At 44.3% G+C, this 19003-nt stretch overlaps 2 protein-coding genes across 2 annotated transcripts; both read right to left on the bottom strand.

The window, feature by feature from the left end:
• Nucleotides 1-6793: 6793 nt before the first annotated feature.
• Nucleotides 6794-8083, bottom strand: LOC120696057 (transcription factor MYB20-like). Its single transcript, XM_039979218.1, has 2 exons — nucleotides 7843-8083; nucleotides 6794-7633 (listed from the first exon to the last, which is right to left on the bottom strand). Exons 1-2 carry the CDS (start codon nucleotides 7973-7975, stop codon nucleotides 6930-6932), a joined length of 837 nt encoding a protein of 278 aa, XP_039835152.1. The 5' UTR covers nucleotides 7976-8083; the 3' UTR covers nucleotides 6794-6929.
• A 7038-nt stretch (nucleotides 8084-15121) lies between these two features.
• Nucleotides 15122-15917, bottom strand: LOC120679025. The gene has a single exon (XM_039960516.1). The coding sequence runs from the start codon at nucleotides 15699-15701 to the stop codon at nucleotides 15405-15407; it is 297 nt and encodes a 98-aa protein (XP_039816450.1). The 5' UTR covers nucleotides 15702-15917; the 3' UTR covers nucleotides 15122-15404.
• Nucleotides 15918-19003: the final 3086 nt, after the last annotated feature.

Below are 19003 nucleotides of genomic sequence, written 5' to 3'. Positions count from 1 at the left end.
TTTTTTTTCCTCCTCCGTAGACTCCATTTTCAAGTACATAACTTTTTCAGTTTTTACTAATACATCAAAACTTTATACTCAATGTAAAAAAATTTTAATTTGACAAGCATGCTTTTACGATAAAAATACATTGTGCTTGGACACTAAAAATTTGGGAGTTGATGAAATTTATAATTCTTTCAAGGAAATAGTTTAATTTACTCCCCTCAACTATAGTCAAAGTCTGAATAACCCCCTAAATTATAACTTGGTTCAATTTACCTCCTAAACTATGTCATTTAGTTTATTTTATCCCATAACACAATTTATTTTTTTTGTTTCTCCATACACAAGTTGAATTTTAATTTCAAATTTTACAGGGTAGTAGTGGACATTACAATGCATATTTAGAAAAAGTTTTATAATTTCCCCCCATTAGTTTCCATATAAATTTGAACTCTAATGATTAATTTATTATTAAATATTCTAACCTATCAAACTAATGATAAAAAATTATGATTTATTTTTCTAATATGTGTTATAGTGTGTGCTATTATGTTGTAAAATTTTAGCTTAAAACTCCAGTTATGCATGGAGAAATGAAAAAGACAAGTTACATTAGGGGGTAATTTGAACCAAATGGTATAGTTTGGGGGTAAAGTGAACCAAACAATAGTTTCGGGGTTATCCAAACTTTGGCCATAGTTGAGGGGACTAATTTAGACTTTTTTCTTCTTTTTTCAAACAATGGTTGGAACATCAGAAATCAACATTTGAAACAAACATCACAAAATAATATCTTCATCATTAATATAAGAGTTACGACACTATCTTTCATGCTCGGTTCGCAATAGCATTGAAGATATGCAACAATGTAGAACAATGGCGGCAACACTAGAAAACACTTGATATGAGCATTGAGCAACATGACATATGTTGCTCAAATATAAGTGGTGTGTAAAAAAAGTATTATACTTAAATGGAGTTGAATCCAAAACTTTCTGTTCATGGTAAAAACACTGCACCTAGATGACTTTGTAATCAAATAAAGGAAACTTTGAACCCAGGATATTTACACAATGGATCATGAACTTTGGAATTGGAAAACGACAGAAATTTAAGATTTTGTACCCACCACGTATGTATCAAAAGATTTCCAATAACATATCCAAAATTTTGTACATGGAATTCGGAAGCTATCTACAAAAATTGTACATGTTTAAGCTCATACTTGCTTATTAAATTAAAAACAAAAAAAGAGAAACTTGGAGAAGCCTAATTGTAGCTGGATCCAACCATGGGTGACTCAAGTGTTGGGATTGGACCCCGAATAGACGAGAGTGGGATAGAATGAGAGAGCAAGCCAAGTAAGCGAGTAAATGGTCAAAAATCCTATCCTTCAAACCCTAGCTAGGGCTCTATGCATGATTGTTTTTGTTTATTCTATATGTGGGGTTAAATATTATTACAAATGGATCCCTAAACTTTACAAAGAGACCTTTAGCAATTGCAAATGAGTCTTTATACCCCTAATTCGGCCTTTTTTTATATATACATGAGGATCCTACCCTTTTGTATCAAAGGCGTAGCCCCAACATCAAGGACAAACCAATGGCGCCTCTCTTGGGATGAAATCCGACTAGATGCGCTGGGGCATGGCTTATTAGGCACGGTGGCACTACTCATGTGAACAACCTTGGGAGTTGGGAGTACTCCTTCCGTTTTAAATTATAAGACATTCCAACAATCTTGGAGAGTCAAAGTTTTTATGTTTGACCAAATTTATATAATAGAATAATGATATCTTACTATTACTAATTGGAGGCTCCTTTTAAAGCCTTCAGGTAATGTCACTTAGGATCCTAGATGGACAGTCTAAAAAATAGAGAAATCCTACCAATTCTCACAAAAATCAGAAACATCTAATCATCAATTCGGCAACTCTAATTATAAAGCCATCGTGTGGCAGAACCGTCCGAATTAATCCGGTTCAAGTGCGCTAACCATCACCATAAAGATAATCCCGACTAACACGCACTTCAAACGGAGTAATCCGACAGTCCAGTCGGGTAAAGTCCCGATGAAACCACCTGAGCTGCAATCGAAACCCAAAGCTTACATGCAACTCACACGAAGGTGAGTCCAGAGAGTACAACATTTCACAAATATATTACATTACAGAGTCTTAACTTAATTATTACAAACCAAGTTCGAGATCTCAGAAAGGTACTTGAAATTCAAATTGAAAGTAGTTCAGAGTTCAACTGCAGTGAAAATAAAGCAAGTTCTAAACGACGATACAAGATGCCATGATGAAGCCCGTACATGACATCACTCGGCATTGTCATCGTTGGCCGGAGTCGGATCCCACTCCACCGACCAACCAGGAGGTAAAGTACACGGCCAAGTCAAGCTAGCTATCTGATCTTCAAACGTATCACCTGAAAAGAAAGTTGAGCCACAAGCAAGGCTGAGTATACTAATACTCAGCAAGGCTTATCCGACTATGGGTATACTTAGCCCACTAACTAGACATGCAAGGCTTTTGGCTGGAGTGGTTTGTTTCGCCGAAAAGCAACTAAGTGTAAATCCTTAATTTCCGATTTTAGCTTCAAAATTCTAGTTCAATTAACCATTCTAAGTGAGCATCTATCCAATAGCATACATAGTGGAAAATAATTATTTTTCATCATTCAACCATATTCATCATAATCATTGTTTCACTTTTTACTCTATGTGGCAAAAGGGTTAAGCAGTCTCAATAACCGCGAGAAACGGATGATTCGAATCGAATTTGTTAACCTGGCCAGGCAGATCTAAACACACGCATGGGAACCGAGTCCCCACGCAATATTTCCCCTTTCTTTCCGGCTCGTGGATCAGGGTCATCATCCTCGACTACAGAGTACGCAGACTCTGTACCCGCATGTGCGCGCATGAGAACAAGTTCAAAGAGGGAGAGGGAAAAGTCCACTCCCCGGTCTGATCAGGTACTTAAGCTTACCGATTACCATATTTCTCAGCATGTGGTTAGTACGTTCAAACGCTTAACCACCACTACCACACACTGCGACCTTACCATTTTTCACTAAACAGACGGGGCATCAACAAGTACTATAGCCCCGCCTATGGACCTTATGATTGCAGCATGTAGAAGACATTCAACTCCTATAAGCTCGCGAGTGACAGAAAATCACTCGACTTCTACCGAATCATTAGCTTAGCCATCTAGCAACCTAAACCAACTAGTGTTCAAACATAGGTACTTAGGATCATGCAACTAAAGTTTCAATCAACTCCTGTAAACTTAAATACACAAGTATATAGAAACAATAAGTTGCATAAATTTAAAAATAATAGGTCATGCTCCGGAGCTTGCCTTCCTAAGCGTAACTAGCCTTGGGCTCTCCCAAACTTTGGTTCAGGTCTTTAGTGGCTTTAGTTAGATTCACTTGAGCTTCACGCTGCTCACTCTCGGACTCCGGCACCAGCTCGTACGTTCCGTCAACGAGAGTCGTCGATTCTATATGAAATGCACATGCATGAGTTACTTTAGTGGTAATGATTTATTCATTTCTTCACTACAGAGTTGTAATCCAACAACTCAAGTTCAGTTGTTAAGCATCTCAAATACAAAACATTGGGCAATCATTTATCGAGTATTATCTAACATGATTTAATTCCTAAAGGAAACTAGGGTTGAGCTTCAAAACTTTTATTCACTCATGCAACTCAAGTACTTTTACTCACACTAGTTAAACAAACACAAATCAAAATTCAAAGTTGCAGATATCCTATGGTCATGAAATTTTTACACAGGATGCAAAACTTAATCATCTTGCTACAGTAAAAATTTCAGATTTAACTAAGCAGTACACAAGGCATGAAAAAATAGCACAATATATAGCTGCATGGATCAAAACTAAATTCCACAGACTGTTATACAAAGATTCTGAGCCTCAAGATTTATAGGAATGGTTCCCAACTTAAGTAAAGGCTGTAGTAAAAATATTAGATTTTCCAGGCACAGGGACTATTTTTCATGATTTTTTTCCTACCATAAATTATTTGGACCAGTTTGACTTAACTAAAAATTTTCAAACTTTCTCTGAAGAATATATGCATCACAATAGAGCAACTGTAAAAGTTTTATCTCATGAATCATATCAAAACAACTTGGATAAATAAAACTATTTACCCTAGGTATACATAAAGTCCTAAATAAAATTTATAGCTAGGAGTGTCAACTGGCCACCAAACTTTTACACAAGGCTAATCTTCTAACATGCAACATACGGACCAAAAATAGTATCCATTAAGTGTATAGAACTTGAGATCTAATTAAGTGCCTAATAAACTTGTATTTAATCTAGAACAAAAACCAGTGAGCAAATGAAAAAGTGCATGTAATGAAAGTTGTAGATCTAGTAACAAGGAACTCAAAACAGTTGAGTTTGCATTTTTCTGATTGTTCTGTGATTTATTATCGATTTTACAAGTTCGCTGTTTTTTAGAACAAAAGAAAAAGGAAACGAAACTTTGCAGTTGGGCCCCTGAAATCCTAAAAGAAATTGCAGGGAGGCCCTGGCCGGAGTTGGAGCAGGGGAGGTGGATGGCCGACCGGATTTCGGCAGTCCTGTGCACCGGCGGTGAGGGCCCCGTGGGGGAAATGCAAGAGGAGAGCGGGAGCTACCTAGGTATGTGCTCGGATGGGGTTGGGGAGTCCGGAAGGGGGCTCGCCGGCGGTGGCGAACGGCGGCGGCGGCGCTCCGGCGGCTCTGAGCGGCAAGGAGGAAGTCTTCAAGCTTCACGGCACCATGGGGAAGCTATTTGTGTGGTTGATTGGGGCCGAGGAGGACCGGAGGTGGGCTCTCCACTGCAAGCTGGGTGGAGGAGGCAGCAATGGCAGGCGGCGGCGCCTCTGGCGCAGGGGAGGGGCTGGGGCTCGGCTCTTTGGGCGAGAGGAGTGGAGAGGGGTGGGGAAGAGTGCTCGCTGTGAAGGAAATGAGGGGGAGGAGAGCTGGGCAGAGAAGGGTGAGGGTAATGGCCGGGCGGCATTGATGGCCGACGGCGTCAAGTGCGCGTCGCGTTGCGGATGTCGGGGCGCGGCGTGCGCGGACGGAGCGGGGCGTCAGTGGCGCAGCGGTGACGGGACGGGAGGGAAGGTCAACGGGGATAGGTACTCATGGCCGGGCAGCTCGGGCAGGCGCCGGGAAGGGGCTGGTCGTGGCGCGAGCGGAGCTTGGCTAGATGCGGTTGTCGCCGAGCGGCGGCATCGCGGCGCGCCATTGAAGACGGGGCAGTGGCTGCAGCGGCGACGATCAGGTCTTGGGGTCAATGGCGGCCGCAGCGTGGTGGTAGCAGCGGGCGCAGCGAGCTACGGCAGACGGTGAGCAGGCATGCGTGCGGCATGATGGCCTGCGCTGTGCGCTCGGGTGCAGGAGAGTGAAGAAGAGCGAGAACAGAGAGAGTAGAGAGAGAAGTGGTCAATAGTGTTGACTTGAATTTTTCTCCAAATTTTCAATGGAAGCTCGAAAAAATTTTTAATACGAAAGTTGCTCAAAATTTAAAATTCTACAACTTTCATTTTAGGCGCAAACTCATCTGAAGCTTAGATTAAAAGTTAAATTCGAATTCTTGATGAATGTACATTATTGCCCTATTCGAGTTTGAATTCAAATTTTTCTTAAATTTTTGTGTAGCAACTTGAAAATCCTTGGACACGAAAGTTTTTCAACATTTAAAACTCTACAACTTTGGTTTTGGGCAAAAGTTTATTTGAGCTATGTTTTAGAAATTAATTTCAGAGCATATTTATTTAAAATTTGAAAGATAGTTTAAATCCTAGAAAACTGTGATTTGAATGACTCGTCATTTCATGTGCAAAATTTTATTTTCTCCCTTTGACTTCAACTAGACTTTGGTTTAATGACGTTAGTAAGATGCCTATTCAATTTCACACGCATACTTTGCATTGGGTTAAAAGTTATTTAAGATTTCTGACCTATGCACATATACACATAAACACACATACATACACATGCATTTATTTCCACGTTTCTTGGTTAATGATGCATGGTTTGGTGCTAATGACCCTGGTTTAGCTAATTAAACACCTGGGGTGTCACACATCGGATTTGTTATCTTCTTCTAATAAATTACCCACCTTTGCCATTATAAAAATAAACTAAAATAACCCCCTATACATGTATCTAAATTACCCACCTCTGCCATTATAAAAAATAATCTAAAGTAACCCCTAATCTTCATGTAAATTATCCACTCATGCCGTTATAAAATAATATCAAATAACCCCCTAAATTTCCGTATATATTATCCAATGATATCATAATAAAAAATTAAAATAAACCCCAAATCTGAGTCAAAATTATATTATTATAATAAAATCTTAAACGCATCAATATAAAATTCTAAATTACTATTTCTATCATTATTAGTATATTATTTATATAAAAATACTAATCATAATGTGTGTGTCACAATATTTTCATGTATAAGAGAAGAGATAAGAATACCAATTTTCATGTTGTTCACATAGCTCAAACAAAGTGTTCAATTGAATACATATCAAACATATATGGAAGTATGATGCAAAGTGAGAAAAAATTGTTAGTAACTAAACCTATCACATTTATTACAATTACATAATGATAAATATATATCTTTATAATATTGGATTAGAATACTTAATTGGTTAAAGAGAGCATAATATAGATAATTATTAGATATCTTTAACTAGCCCGTGCGGGAGCACGGGTTGATAGACTAGTTTGTTATATAAGCTAAGTACCATTAGATTTTTTATTAGTCCCTATAATCTTGATTAAACTTGAGATTACTTTGATTCTCCAAAATTCTTAAGATGTCTTATAATTTGGAACGGAGGGAGTAACATATTTCCGTGGTCACCATGCCTCATATTTCCGTGGTCACCATGCCTCCTGGTGATCGAACAGCGCGATCCTCTGGTACGTGACGAAGGGGTCCTCGAACGCCCACGGCGCCGGCCCGGTGACCACGTCGTCGTCCAGCAACATCGACTCCGCCCACTTCAGCCATTCCGGACACTCGCCATCGGCGACGCTGCTGTCACAGCTCGAGGCAGCTGCAGAGCCAGAGTAGGGCGACGACGAGGAGGAAGACTGATCAGGCGAACAAGCCGTGTCAATGCCACTGTTACTGGCCGGCGGTGCACCCGCGGCGAGGTCGCATGGCAGGACGTCGTCGTCAAGGAGGTGCACCATGGGCACCTCACTAATGGAGAACGCCTCCTCGTTTCTGATCAGCTCGGCAGCTAACACGTTCCCAGATGCGGCGGCGGCGGCCACGGCGACCTTCTCTTCCTCCTCTGGCTGTGGAGGAGCAGGAGGAGCGGGCTGGAGGGGCATGTGGGTGACGGGGTCGATGCCCATCTTCCTGAGCTTCTTCTTGATGTGCGTGTTCCAGTGGTTCTTGATCTCGTTGTCCGTTCTCCCCGGCAGGTGTGACGCGATCTTGGACCACCGGTTGCCCAGCTCCGCGTGCAGGTCGATCACCATCTTCTCCTCCTCCTCCGACAGGAGCCCGCGCTTCAGGTCCGGCCGCAGGTAGTTGGTCCACCGCAGCCGGCAGCTCTTCCCACAACGCAGCAATCCTGTTCAAAGAGCACAAGGACGAGTGAGTTTTTTTTAAAAAAAAATCCTGAACCTTGCAGTTCGGCGTATATGTATTAATAAAGAGAAGAGCATTGACTCTATTTATAGGTAAAGCACAAGTGAGTTCATGGTGTCTTGGCGAGCATGAACTCTTAAGACTGGGCCAAACTTAACAGAAGTAAGAAAAGAATGGGTATGAATCACGCACCAGCAAGCTTGGGCACGGCGCGCCAGCAGCACTGGCCGTTGTTGAGGAGGAAGCTGACGAGCTTCTGATCCTCCTCCGCCGTCCATGGCCCCTTCTTCAGCCCCACCTTGTCGCAGCACGGTTGCCTCCCCATTTCTATAGCTCAGCTAGTTGCAAAGAATTGCAACGAGTTTGTTTATGCAATGGACAGGGATCGGAGCTCGCGTTGCTTGATGTGCGGGCAAGCGCCGTCGGGCAAGCAAGAGCCAGCTCCACGGTGGACAACAAGCCATTGTCACCAGCCTTTTATAGAGGACGAGGAAGGACAACGAGCTAGGGAGAAGAAGACAAAGGGGGCGGTAGCGTAGCTAGCAGCTCGTGGGTCCCTTTCGCTTGATTTGCACGCACGGGCTGCTGCACGAAGCCTTCGCGCTTTTGTTTGAACCTAGTTTTTTATGTGTTGCTTGTTGAACGAGAAGAAACTGTGTTGTTTTAGTCCAGTCTCCAATGTTAGGAAATGACTGAGCCCATGGTGAACCAATCAATGTAATGTGCTGATTCCCATGCTGATAAATTTTGCACATATGTATATTTATAGTACTATCTGGTTGTTAGGATCTGCATGCATGGTTAGTCAACATATGATACCAGCAGAAACGAATTCTTCCTAGCAACATCAAGATGAAACCATACAAGCATACTAGCTGGTACTGTTGCTAGTATAGTTTAATTGGGTATCTCATCCTCCAATTAGAAAGCTACATTATTAGATGGTACATCTTACGAAAAAATAAAAATAAATTAAATTTTCAATTGCAACCAATGCTTTAAGGAATTTTCTTGGATTTCCATGTATGTGTGTTCAGCGGAATTATGAATTCTAATATAATGTTGGCTCCCTAAGATTTGAGAATCCAACAAATTTGAAGACTGGCAACAATTATACCAGATTCAAGAGGACAGTAGAGTTCAAACACCAAACTGAACAGCATGTACATATTTGAAGTTCATGCCCATTATGGTATCTCATAATCATACCATATTACCACGTAACCTCTTCGGCTCTTCCTGCTCTAGATTATTACCTTCCTCAGTTAAGAACGCGGTTCTTGTGACCTTGACCTTGAAGAACTCAAACCTGTTTTTTCTTTAGGGTTTCAGGTATCATCTACCCTGATGCAGACGATGGGATATTGTTAATGAATTGAAACATACATGATAAACTAAGTAGCAGTCAAATAATCTAGAGGTCCGTAGCTGCAGTCTTCTAAATCTCTTGGATAAAATTTTGGCAGCTTGAAACTTTGACCGATGTCATGCAAGATTGTAGGGATATGAATATGATTGACAAATAAATAAACACACTCCTACTGCCAGGACATGGCATGCACGAACGAAGCTTCCTGCTGCAAGAGAACAAAACAGTCGCAAGAACAGTCAGTCTTTAACTCTCTTGTATTAGTGTTCATGCTACAACTAATGCCACAGTGGAGCACTTTGTCAACAAAATACGGTGTGTAGAAAATCAAACCGTCAATTTGAACCCGTTCTGCAATTTAAAACACTTCATTATACAGAGAAGCCAGTTTCATCTGTGCCACAACACAATAATGAACTGTACCAGCTGAGCTCCCAATTAAAGAAGGTCAAACTATTTATTTGAGCACGTTTCGAAATTTAACAAACACATCACTGATTCAGAAAAGCCTGAATATGTCTATTCAAGGATTCAACTACGCTGAACGATCAGCTCATCTGTTTACTGACTTTTCAAGCAAGACATGTTTGCATCTGATTTCCCCGTTCTATCTCCCCTCTCTCTCTCAAAAGCACGTGTCTTTATCACATCATTTCTTCTCCAGCTCAGAAACTATATCTGAACTCTGAACTTGAAGAGGTCTTGCAAAAAAAAGAAACTTTGGAAAAAAAAAGTATAGACAATAATTGCAGCCAGATCAGGCATGTGTCACTACTAGAAAAAAGACATTAGGCATCGGTTAGTAAGGGCTTTAGGTACCGGTTTTTGAACCGGTATCCCGAAACCGGGACCTTTGGCCTCGATATTTGGCACCGGGTAAAGGAACCAATGGCCAAAAAAATATATTAAATCTGGGAAGAGGCCTGCACACACACGCGTGTGGTGGTCGGGATTATATTCAAACCCGTGATCTCTTACCTCACGTGTAACTTCCTTACCATCTCACCTACACATCACGTGTGATTGAGAGGGAGATTTTTTTTTGAAGTAACCCATGGATGAGGCTAAGGTACCGGTTCGTAACACCAACCAGTGCCTAAGGCTATCCATAGACACCGGTTGGTGTTACCACCCGATACTAATGTAAATGTACCGGTACCTTAGACTCTCCATAGTCTTCCATCCAATCCAAAAGTACCGGTATGAAGAAGAATCGGTACCTATGCTAGCATTGGTACCGGGTTTTCTTCATACCGATATTTTTGGGTGGACCTTTGATCTCTTTTTTAGTAGTGTGTAATATTCCCAGAAGAAATAAGCACGTTTCTCTTGTTAAAAAAATTAGCACGTTACAGAACGTAAGTGCCTTAAATCAACAAACATGACTAATGCAAGTGTCCTCGATCAATCCACATTCCTCCTACGTGCCTTAGCAGCCAGTTACTGCAAGTGTCATGCAATTTCGGTTTTCTTCCAGATAGTTTTGACATTGGGGTGACATAAAACAAATTGTGAAATGAAAAACAAGTGCAACTTAACTATTAGGTCCCGTTTGGCATGGCTTTCCCCGGCTCCAGCTTCATCACTATTCACGTATTATGGATCGCTATAGTATGAAGCCGGTGAAGCTAGAAAAACTTGCTTCACTGACTTCACATCTTTTCTAGTTCATTTCACTACTACAAAAACTGATTAACCGCGACCTTTGGAAACCATCTCGGAGGCGGGCATAATTTTTAATTGCCTCGGATTAACCGAGGCAATCATTTATTATTAACTGAGGCGGTTAAGAAAACCACCTCAGAAAATATATTAATCGAGGCGGGCATTGTAGCCCAAGAGGCCCAGTTGCAAAGCACATCCATATATACAAGAGTTAGGTTTCTAACGCCTCTCTCTCTCTCTCTCTCTCTCCCCCCCCCCCCCTCCACTGCTCTCATTCCTCCCAAAGCTCGGAGCAGCACTGCAGCTCGGAGGAGGCATGGATCCCTCTCCTACCGATGGCGATGGCGGGCGTGGCCGAGGTCGCCGGATCCGGTGGCGGTGGCAGGACGCAACGTGCGAGCGGCGGCAGGCCCATGGCGGAGCTGGCATGGCCGAGGCCGCCGAATTTGGTGGCTGTGGCAGGAAGCGGCGGGCTCGTGGCGCGGAGCGGGCGCGGCCGAGGCCACCGGATCCGGTGGCGGTGTGAGCGGCGGCGGGCCCGTGGCGGTGCGGGCGCGGCGGAGGCCACCGGATCCCATGGCGGTGTGACTGGCGGCTAGCTCGTGGCGGTGTGGGCGCGGTCGAGGCTGCCGGATCCGGCGGTGGTGACTTGCAAGACGCGGCGGTGGCAACCGATGGGCTCGGCAGGCCCGTGATGGGCTCAACGGGCTTTTCTCTCTCTTTTTTAATTTTCTTATTTGATTAACCGAGGCGGGTAGCACACCCGCCTCAAAAAATAGGTAATTTACTGTGATCTTTGCTCTGAGACTGTTGGGGTTGCCCGCCTCGATTAATAATTTTTGATCGCCTCCGTTAAGATTTTTGTAGTAGTGTTTTGGACATTGGGTTGCGTTTTGGCTTCACGCTACAATGTGAAACAGTGCATAACAGTGTTGGATACTGTAGCGAGAAGCTGGAGCTGGAGCCTGCAGGAGCTATGCCAAACAAGGCCGTAGTCTTTCGTCGGCTCATTTTACCCCTTTGGCAGCCCTTTAGCCAGTTTCACACAAGGAGAGTGGGGAAAAGGATTGTGCATCGTCCACGAGGGCACTCCAAAGATTTTGTGCCACCATACGAGGAAACCATGCAAGAAGGCAGCCCTTGGACCATCTCCAAACAACCACAGCTACTTTTGCTTATTCACTCTGCCAGCTGAAAGGCGGCACATCTATGATCTCACACTTGAAAATTTTATGTGGGAACTGAAGAATTACCAAGTTGCAGTCCAGGTATTACCTGGTCTTGCTGCCAGAGCTGTCTCCATGAAAAAGCATGAGTTTACACCATGGTTGGTCATTGACAGAATGATGAATCTCAAGTATAGTTATCCAGTGTCATGCAATTTCGGTCTTCTTCCAGATAGTTTTGACATTGGGGTGACATACAAACTGTGAAATGAAAAACAAGTGCAACTGAACTATTATGTCCCGTTTGGAATGGCTTCCCCCGGCTCCAGCTTCATCACTATTCACATACTGTGGATCACTATAGTATGAAGCCAGTGAAGCTTGAAAAACTTGCTTCACCGACTTCACATCTTTCCTAGTTTATTTTGGACATTGGGTTGCTTTTCGGCTTCATGCTACAACGCGAAACAGTACAGAACAGTGTTGGATACTGTAGCGAGGAGCTGAAGCAGGAGCCTGCAGGAGCTGTGCCAAGGCCTTAGTCTTTGGTCAGCTCATTTTACCCCTTTGGGCAGCCCTTTAGCCAGTTTCACACAAGGAGAGTGGGAAAAAGGATTGTGCATCGTCCATGAGGGTACTCCAAAGATTCTGTGCCACCATATATGAGGAAACCATGCAAGAAGGCAGCCCTTGGACCATCTCCAAACAATCACAGCTACTTTTGCTTATTCACTCAGCTCAAAGGCGACACATCTATAATCTCACACTTGAAAATTTTATCTAGGAACCGAAGAATTACCAAGTTGCAGACCAGGTATTACCTGGTCTTGCTGCCAGTGAGCTCCATGAAAAGCATGAGTTTACACCATGGTTGGTCATCGACAGAATGATGAATCTCAAATATAGTTCTCTCTCTCTCTCTCTCTCTCTCTCTCTCTCTCTCTCTCTCTCTCTCTCTCTCTCTCTCTCTCTCTCTCTCTCTCTCTCTCTCTGAACTGCAGTGAAGTATGAAATGGAAGTCTGTGTTAATATGTATATAGGCTGTACATAGCTTTTGGCCCAGTATGGGGCCCATATTTTGTATATGTAACCTAGACTCAAGGCAATATAGTGCGAAAGGGCATGTAGCCTAGTGGTTACAAGAGTCTTGGTAGCACATGAGGTCTTGAATTCGACTCCCTATAGGAGTAAATATTCTGAGAATTAATGGCGTTGTGCATTCAGTGGTAGACAACGTTCCCATCAACAGTAAGATGTCTGTGGTGACTTCGTCAATCTCGAGAATTTGCAATCTCAAAAAATAAATCTGGTCATTTTATTATAGCGATCTCAACTGCCAAATGTGTCTCCGAGTTTGAAAGTACCCTTCATGTCACGGCACCGGGATGAGATTGGGCGTTTGGAAGTTGAAACAACCTTTAACTTGCCTTATAATCTAGTACAAACTACGTTGTGTAGCATCATTTCTTGGTGTCATCCTTTTTGCCCTTTCATCTCCGACTACCAACCGCGGTTTCCTTCACCTTTCTGTCAGGTGTGTGTTGATCGCTGATCAGCTGTACTTTCCTCTTAATTATTAAGGACATTAGCACCGCAAAGTCGATCTCAAAAGGTTGGTTCTTATCACACCTCTTGAGATTGTGATTTCCTATGTAACATCTCGATCAGTAAAAGCATGATTCGATTTTGACCGTTGGAACACAACTAGACCGCTGGAATTTTTCCTGAAACCTTTTTGTTCTATTCAGATTCTAATCCATTTATTGTGTAGCATTCAACAGAGATCCAAAATAATTCTAGGAATGAAATTCAGTTTTGCATCCATCACTGTAGAATAGGAACCGCAATGGTGTTGGTTGTTGGAAACATGGAACGGTGGCATATTATGCATTTATGCTGGAATCTCCCTACAATCATCATGTTCACATTTTGGCAGTAGCATATTCTGGACATTGCTGCCGCAAGTTAGCTGGGCCATGTATGCAGTCCTATCCATTGCATGTTTATTTCTCACACCATGGCCTGTTAATAATTGTGTTTTGGGGGCCAAGTCTATGCGCATACCACAGGAATTACAAGGATAGTCATAGAAGGCAGGTCCAGCACCCAGTCAGCGTGTCTGTATTTTTCTGAAATGTTATCCAAAGATTAAGCTTGGCAAACTTTGATCAAATTTATAGGAAAAAATAATAATATTTACAATATCAAATTTATTTTATTGAATCCACCATGAAGTATACATTAATATTGTATATGTGGATAGTTGTTGCTATATTTTTCTATAAAATTGGTCAAAGTTAGCCAAATTTGACCTAGAACAAATCTTATACGACATGTAAATAAAAATGAGAAAGTATGTGGAGTGGAGGAGAGAGAGGAGCAGAGAGAAAGAGCGAGCGCTTCGCTTACCGCCAGTTGAAGAATTCCTGCTCATGGGTATGCATGTATTCTACCGTCAGCATTTAGCCTGCAGCCGGCGCAGAAGCTAGTGCATGGCCGCACATGCAGCCAGCTAGACAGCAGCGTTATAAGCCTTGCTCTAAACCAACATGACAGATGCTAAAAAAAAACCATGATGACAGGACGACCTCGATCCTGATTCCTGAGTCGCTCGATACCTTAGTGCCCCAATCATCCCCGATCCCTCTGACGTCGACGCGCAGGGCCGGAGGGATCGCTCGTCCAGGATCCGGTCCCTCTGCAGTTGCGCCAGCGGAACAGTAAAATGAGTCTGGTACTGTTCATCACTGTAGCACACGATCTCATCCGCCCGTTCCGGATCGGACGTCTCCCATTCCTCCAACCTCCTCGTCCATCCATCATCCTCTGCCGCGACGTGGAGGGTCGAGCGGACGGACCCGTCTCCTCGCCGCCGCGTCAGCGTGACTCCAGGTGGAAAATCGCTTGAAAAAGCAGTGGGAGTAGGAGGTAGCGGTCAGGCCCGGCCACGTGACACCGGTAACCCAATCCAATTGGCTTGCGACCGAACATGACCAGCACGCGCCAGTTGCTTGTCAACTCTGCAATGTCATGTCGTGGCGGCTGCGGCTCCCTCTCTCTGCTACTGCTGGCCACGGCGGTGAGCAGGCGTCCATTGCGATTTGAGCTCTGAAGATTGAAGATTATCCCGTGTGCAAAAATCTACTCCGGCTAAGCCAGGCGGTGCGACATGGAGCAGGAACTGGTCTGAGAACATGGCGGCCGGAACGCGGTGAGCAGAGCAGGTACAAACAACGAAATCGAAGAACGAACACAACACCACACCAGGACATGGTACTAAAACTCTCTCATATATACAAGAACACGAGGAGGAGATCACAGAACAGAGCATGTTGTACTAACTACTACTAAGTACTAACACATGGTCACACGGCGATGCTGCCATCACCCACCCTACCGTCGCCTCTGCTAAGCTCCGATCCCATGAATTCCGGAAAGAAGAACATGGACGGGCACGATGACCGACCGACCGATCGACTAACTGGTAACGACTCTCCCCTACGTATCTACAACAGGCTGCTGCTGGTGACCGAACGGATCATCCATCCGATCCATCATTCCCCCACGGGGATGCCGCCGTTCCCGGCGCGGCGGAGCGGCGACAGCGAGCGGGAGGCCCGCCACGCCACCGGGTCGCAGAAGGCGCCGGCGGGCCTGGTCTCCAGCAGCCGCAGCTTGAGGAGGCGCTCCCGGGCCTCCTCGTCCTCCCGCTTGATCCGCCGCACCTGGCTGTGCACCAGCCGCACCGCCGCCTCCTGCTCCTCCTGGCCCTTCATCACCACCGCTCCTCCCCCTCCGCCGGCGCCTTGCTCCCTCCCTGCCTCCGTCAGGACGAACGGCGATCTCGCCATGAATGAACGCACACGCAACGCAAGCGAGCAAGCAACGCCGGGGTTTCTGCTTGATTGAACTGGTCTCGCAGGCTGCCGACGACCCGACCTCCGGCATATATATATCGGTGGAACGGCGGAGAAGAGGGGCTGCGAGGCTTGGGTTTGGCCTCTGAATCGCTCGATTTTTTGGGCAGGAGGGAACGTGGGGTGCCTTCCCCGCAGTCGTCAACACCGTTGCGAACGCAACGCCACGCCACGCCACGCCGCACGCCGCCAGGGCTCTCAGGGCACGGGATTGGATTTTTCCGGTCCTCTTCTTTTCCAGAACAAAGAGACTCTGCCCTAGATGGATTTATTTACAGAAACAAATAAAAGCTCAGCTCATGTAAAGTTAGTGGAGATTAATTTGCGTTCTAGATGACCATTAGCCGAGATCAACAATGGTGAGCAAGTAGCAGCATCAAGATAAGGCTTCCACATCTCTGTCACAAGCAGTTTCGCCTAATTTCTTTCCCTATCCAATGGTAACCGATCGGAGCAGGAAAGGAAACCATCTGAACCGGCGCCTCCCAAAACCTCGGCCGGATGCCGGCCGAAACGTTCGTTCAAACGCCGCGTTTTTCCGCGGGCGGTGGCCGGCAGCTGACGGCGGTTAGGCGCCGGACGGTTGGGCTAAGCTGGCTAGCTGCGTTTTACTTTTTTACATGGCAAGTAGTTTTCACCGTTGATCCGACGTCTTTCCTACTCGAGGGAGGGATAATTAAAGTCCGCACGTACGTACGTGTCGTGACTCGAGAGGGTTCTGGTTCGGCTTCTACTACGTACGTCGAAAGTGAGATTAGACAACTTGGGTTAAAATAAGACTTGTGATCTTTGTTGACTTTTCCTGCCCGTGATGTTGAGACGAAACTACTCGTGGAGGTGTGACTTGTTCCGGCGGTAACTTTTTTGTGCGAGGTCGGCATCCAGACAACCAACCGCAACCGGTGCTAACAACAGATCGGAACCGAGCTTTCCCTAGGATTGTGTTCAGAATCTAGGAAAAATAAAGAAAGAAAAAGGAAATACAGCGAAATGTTTCGAGAAGGCAACAAGGTGTGGGGAAAAAAAAAAGAATCCAAAGGTGCATGAAGGTCGAAAGAAATTTGTTTGGATAAGGACGCCGGGCGGTTCCTTGTCACTGGGGCAAGTTGGGAGCTGCATTAAATTAAAGCTAACAACGGCGGTTATGCTTATGCGATAAGCAACCACTGTGCTTTGTACTACGTCGCTCACTTTTCAGAAGCTACCTTTTTGTAAATGCAGCCGCGTCGCGTCTTCATTTTTCGGTTGACTTGTAGTAGCTCTGGTCTCATGTCAAAAAGAGACTACAGGGCCGCTCTACTTGACGGGCTCTCTGTTACTTCTTCCACATGACTCGCGCTACTAGGTTTCCGTACTAATACTGTAGATCCGCTTTCAAACACAAATGTAGGTGCTTTCACATTTGTTTTAGTGTTGTGATTTGGACCGGGACACATTTTGAAATATAAATTGTTTAATGTTTTATAACATGTTCCCTCCATCCTGAAATATAAGGTATCCAAATGTTCAAAATTTATCATAAAAAAATAAATCATTGGAGACATTTGGATAATTGTTCATTTAATTCTACTAGGAGTCCTTTATCTAAAAAAATTCTACTAGGAGTCGGTATAGGGGGGATAAGTTGAGGTGGGCTATATATACTGCCAACCCCCTTAATCTGTCTAAAAATATTTAATATCTTATATTTGAGGACAGATAGAGAGCAAGCTGTTCTTTTTTCAGTGGCAGGCAATGTGTTGACGGTCAAAACCCACCGGCGAGTAGGGACAGGCAACACGAAGAGCCGGGAGGCTGCCGGGGCGCTGGCTGGCACCGGTCCTTCGGTCAACGGCCCAGATACTGGCACACGCCGATGCTTCTGGAGATGCAGGGCGTGCCACCTAACCTATACCCGATCAGAAAGGTGCAAACGTGCTTTCGATGGTTTGCCTGCATGCACAAACACATGTAAACATTAGTCCGAGCCGTGGTCGGCTCTCCGGGACGACTCTTGCATCGGATTTAAAGAGCCGATCGAGTCCCGGTGTCAAATCAGATCTGCATATCTGGATATTAATAGATAAAGCAAATAACTGCAAAAGCTACTTCAATTAGATCTAGTTAATCTAATCCACGACGGTAAAAGCTTCACTGCTAGATCGGAACATCCTACACGTAGTTAGGCCTAACGAGCATAATAGATAACCAAACTTTAACCAGAATAGAAGCCTAAGAATAAGCAAAAGCCGATTCCCGGATCAATCCCTGTTAAGATCAAGGCAAAGCATCTAATACGTCGCCGGATCGTCCAACCCGTTTGCAAGGCCTAAACTAGCAGATATTAAGCTGATTCTTACGTATAAGGACAAACCATAACAGATTAGATCTACTAGATAGAAAAGAAGCAGGGTGTTATCTCTACGCGACTAACTCTATGCAACGAGAATTAGTATAAGATTAATACGTGATCACACAGAGATAACATGATATTTGTAGATGATAAATAACAAGAGCATGATAGATCTACTAAAGGTCATGCTACGAATAACAGGATAACTAGCACTACTCGCCATAAAAAATGCTTCAGTACGAGTAATACCAAGGTAAACGTAAGAACAATGCTGCCCTGATCACAAGGGGCAATCAGGGCAGCATGACGCTTACTTGGATGAAACCCTAGGATTAGGGGTGGCGGTGCGCCGAGAATTGTTGTTGCGAGACGTGATGACGTTCTCTTTTTACGAATGTCAGAGGGTACATATTTATAGTCTTGTAGACTTGACGACCAAGTTAAACAAAATCTAGTCCAGTACGAAAACTAATCTATCTCTAATGATTACAGATAAAGAGAGCCCATTGGCTCCCGACGCACACAGATAAGAAGAGCCCATCAGCTCTTGGCATGGACCACAATCGCCTCTTCCCTGCACAATCTGTATAGGCCCATCGGCAGCTTCGGCCCATATCCTTCTCGACCAAATTCTGGTGGTAACACAACCGATTCACAAGCCTTCTTTAATTTCCGCACTAAGCCCAACTTGCTCTCGGCCCATTAATTAACAATGTTAATTTATGGCGATAACACACACCTACATGGCGACTTCATCAATCTCAAGACCTATCGGTTTAGTCTTTCAATAATGGTGCTTGTAAAAGTAGGTTCTACACACGTGCGTTCATAAAGTCGAGTATGTGTACGTGCATATGAGCAACTAGGTCAGCACGCGCGCTACGCCGCGCCCATGTTGTCTCTT

Source organism: Panicum virgatum, chromosome 2K (genome assembly GCF_016808335.1).
Source record: "Panicum virgatum strain AP13 chromosome 2K, P.virgatum_v5, whole genome shotgun sequence".
Classification (NCBI taxonomy): Eukaryota; Viridiplantae; Streptophyta; class Magnoliopsida; order Poales; family Poaceae; genus Panicum; species Panicum virgatum.
This window is presented reverse-complemented; position numbering and strand designations above follow the sequence as displayed.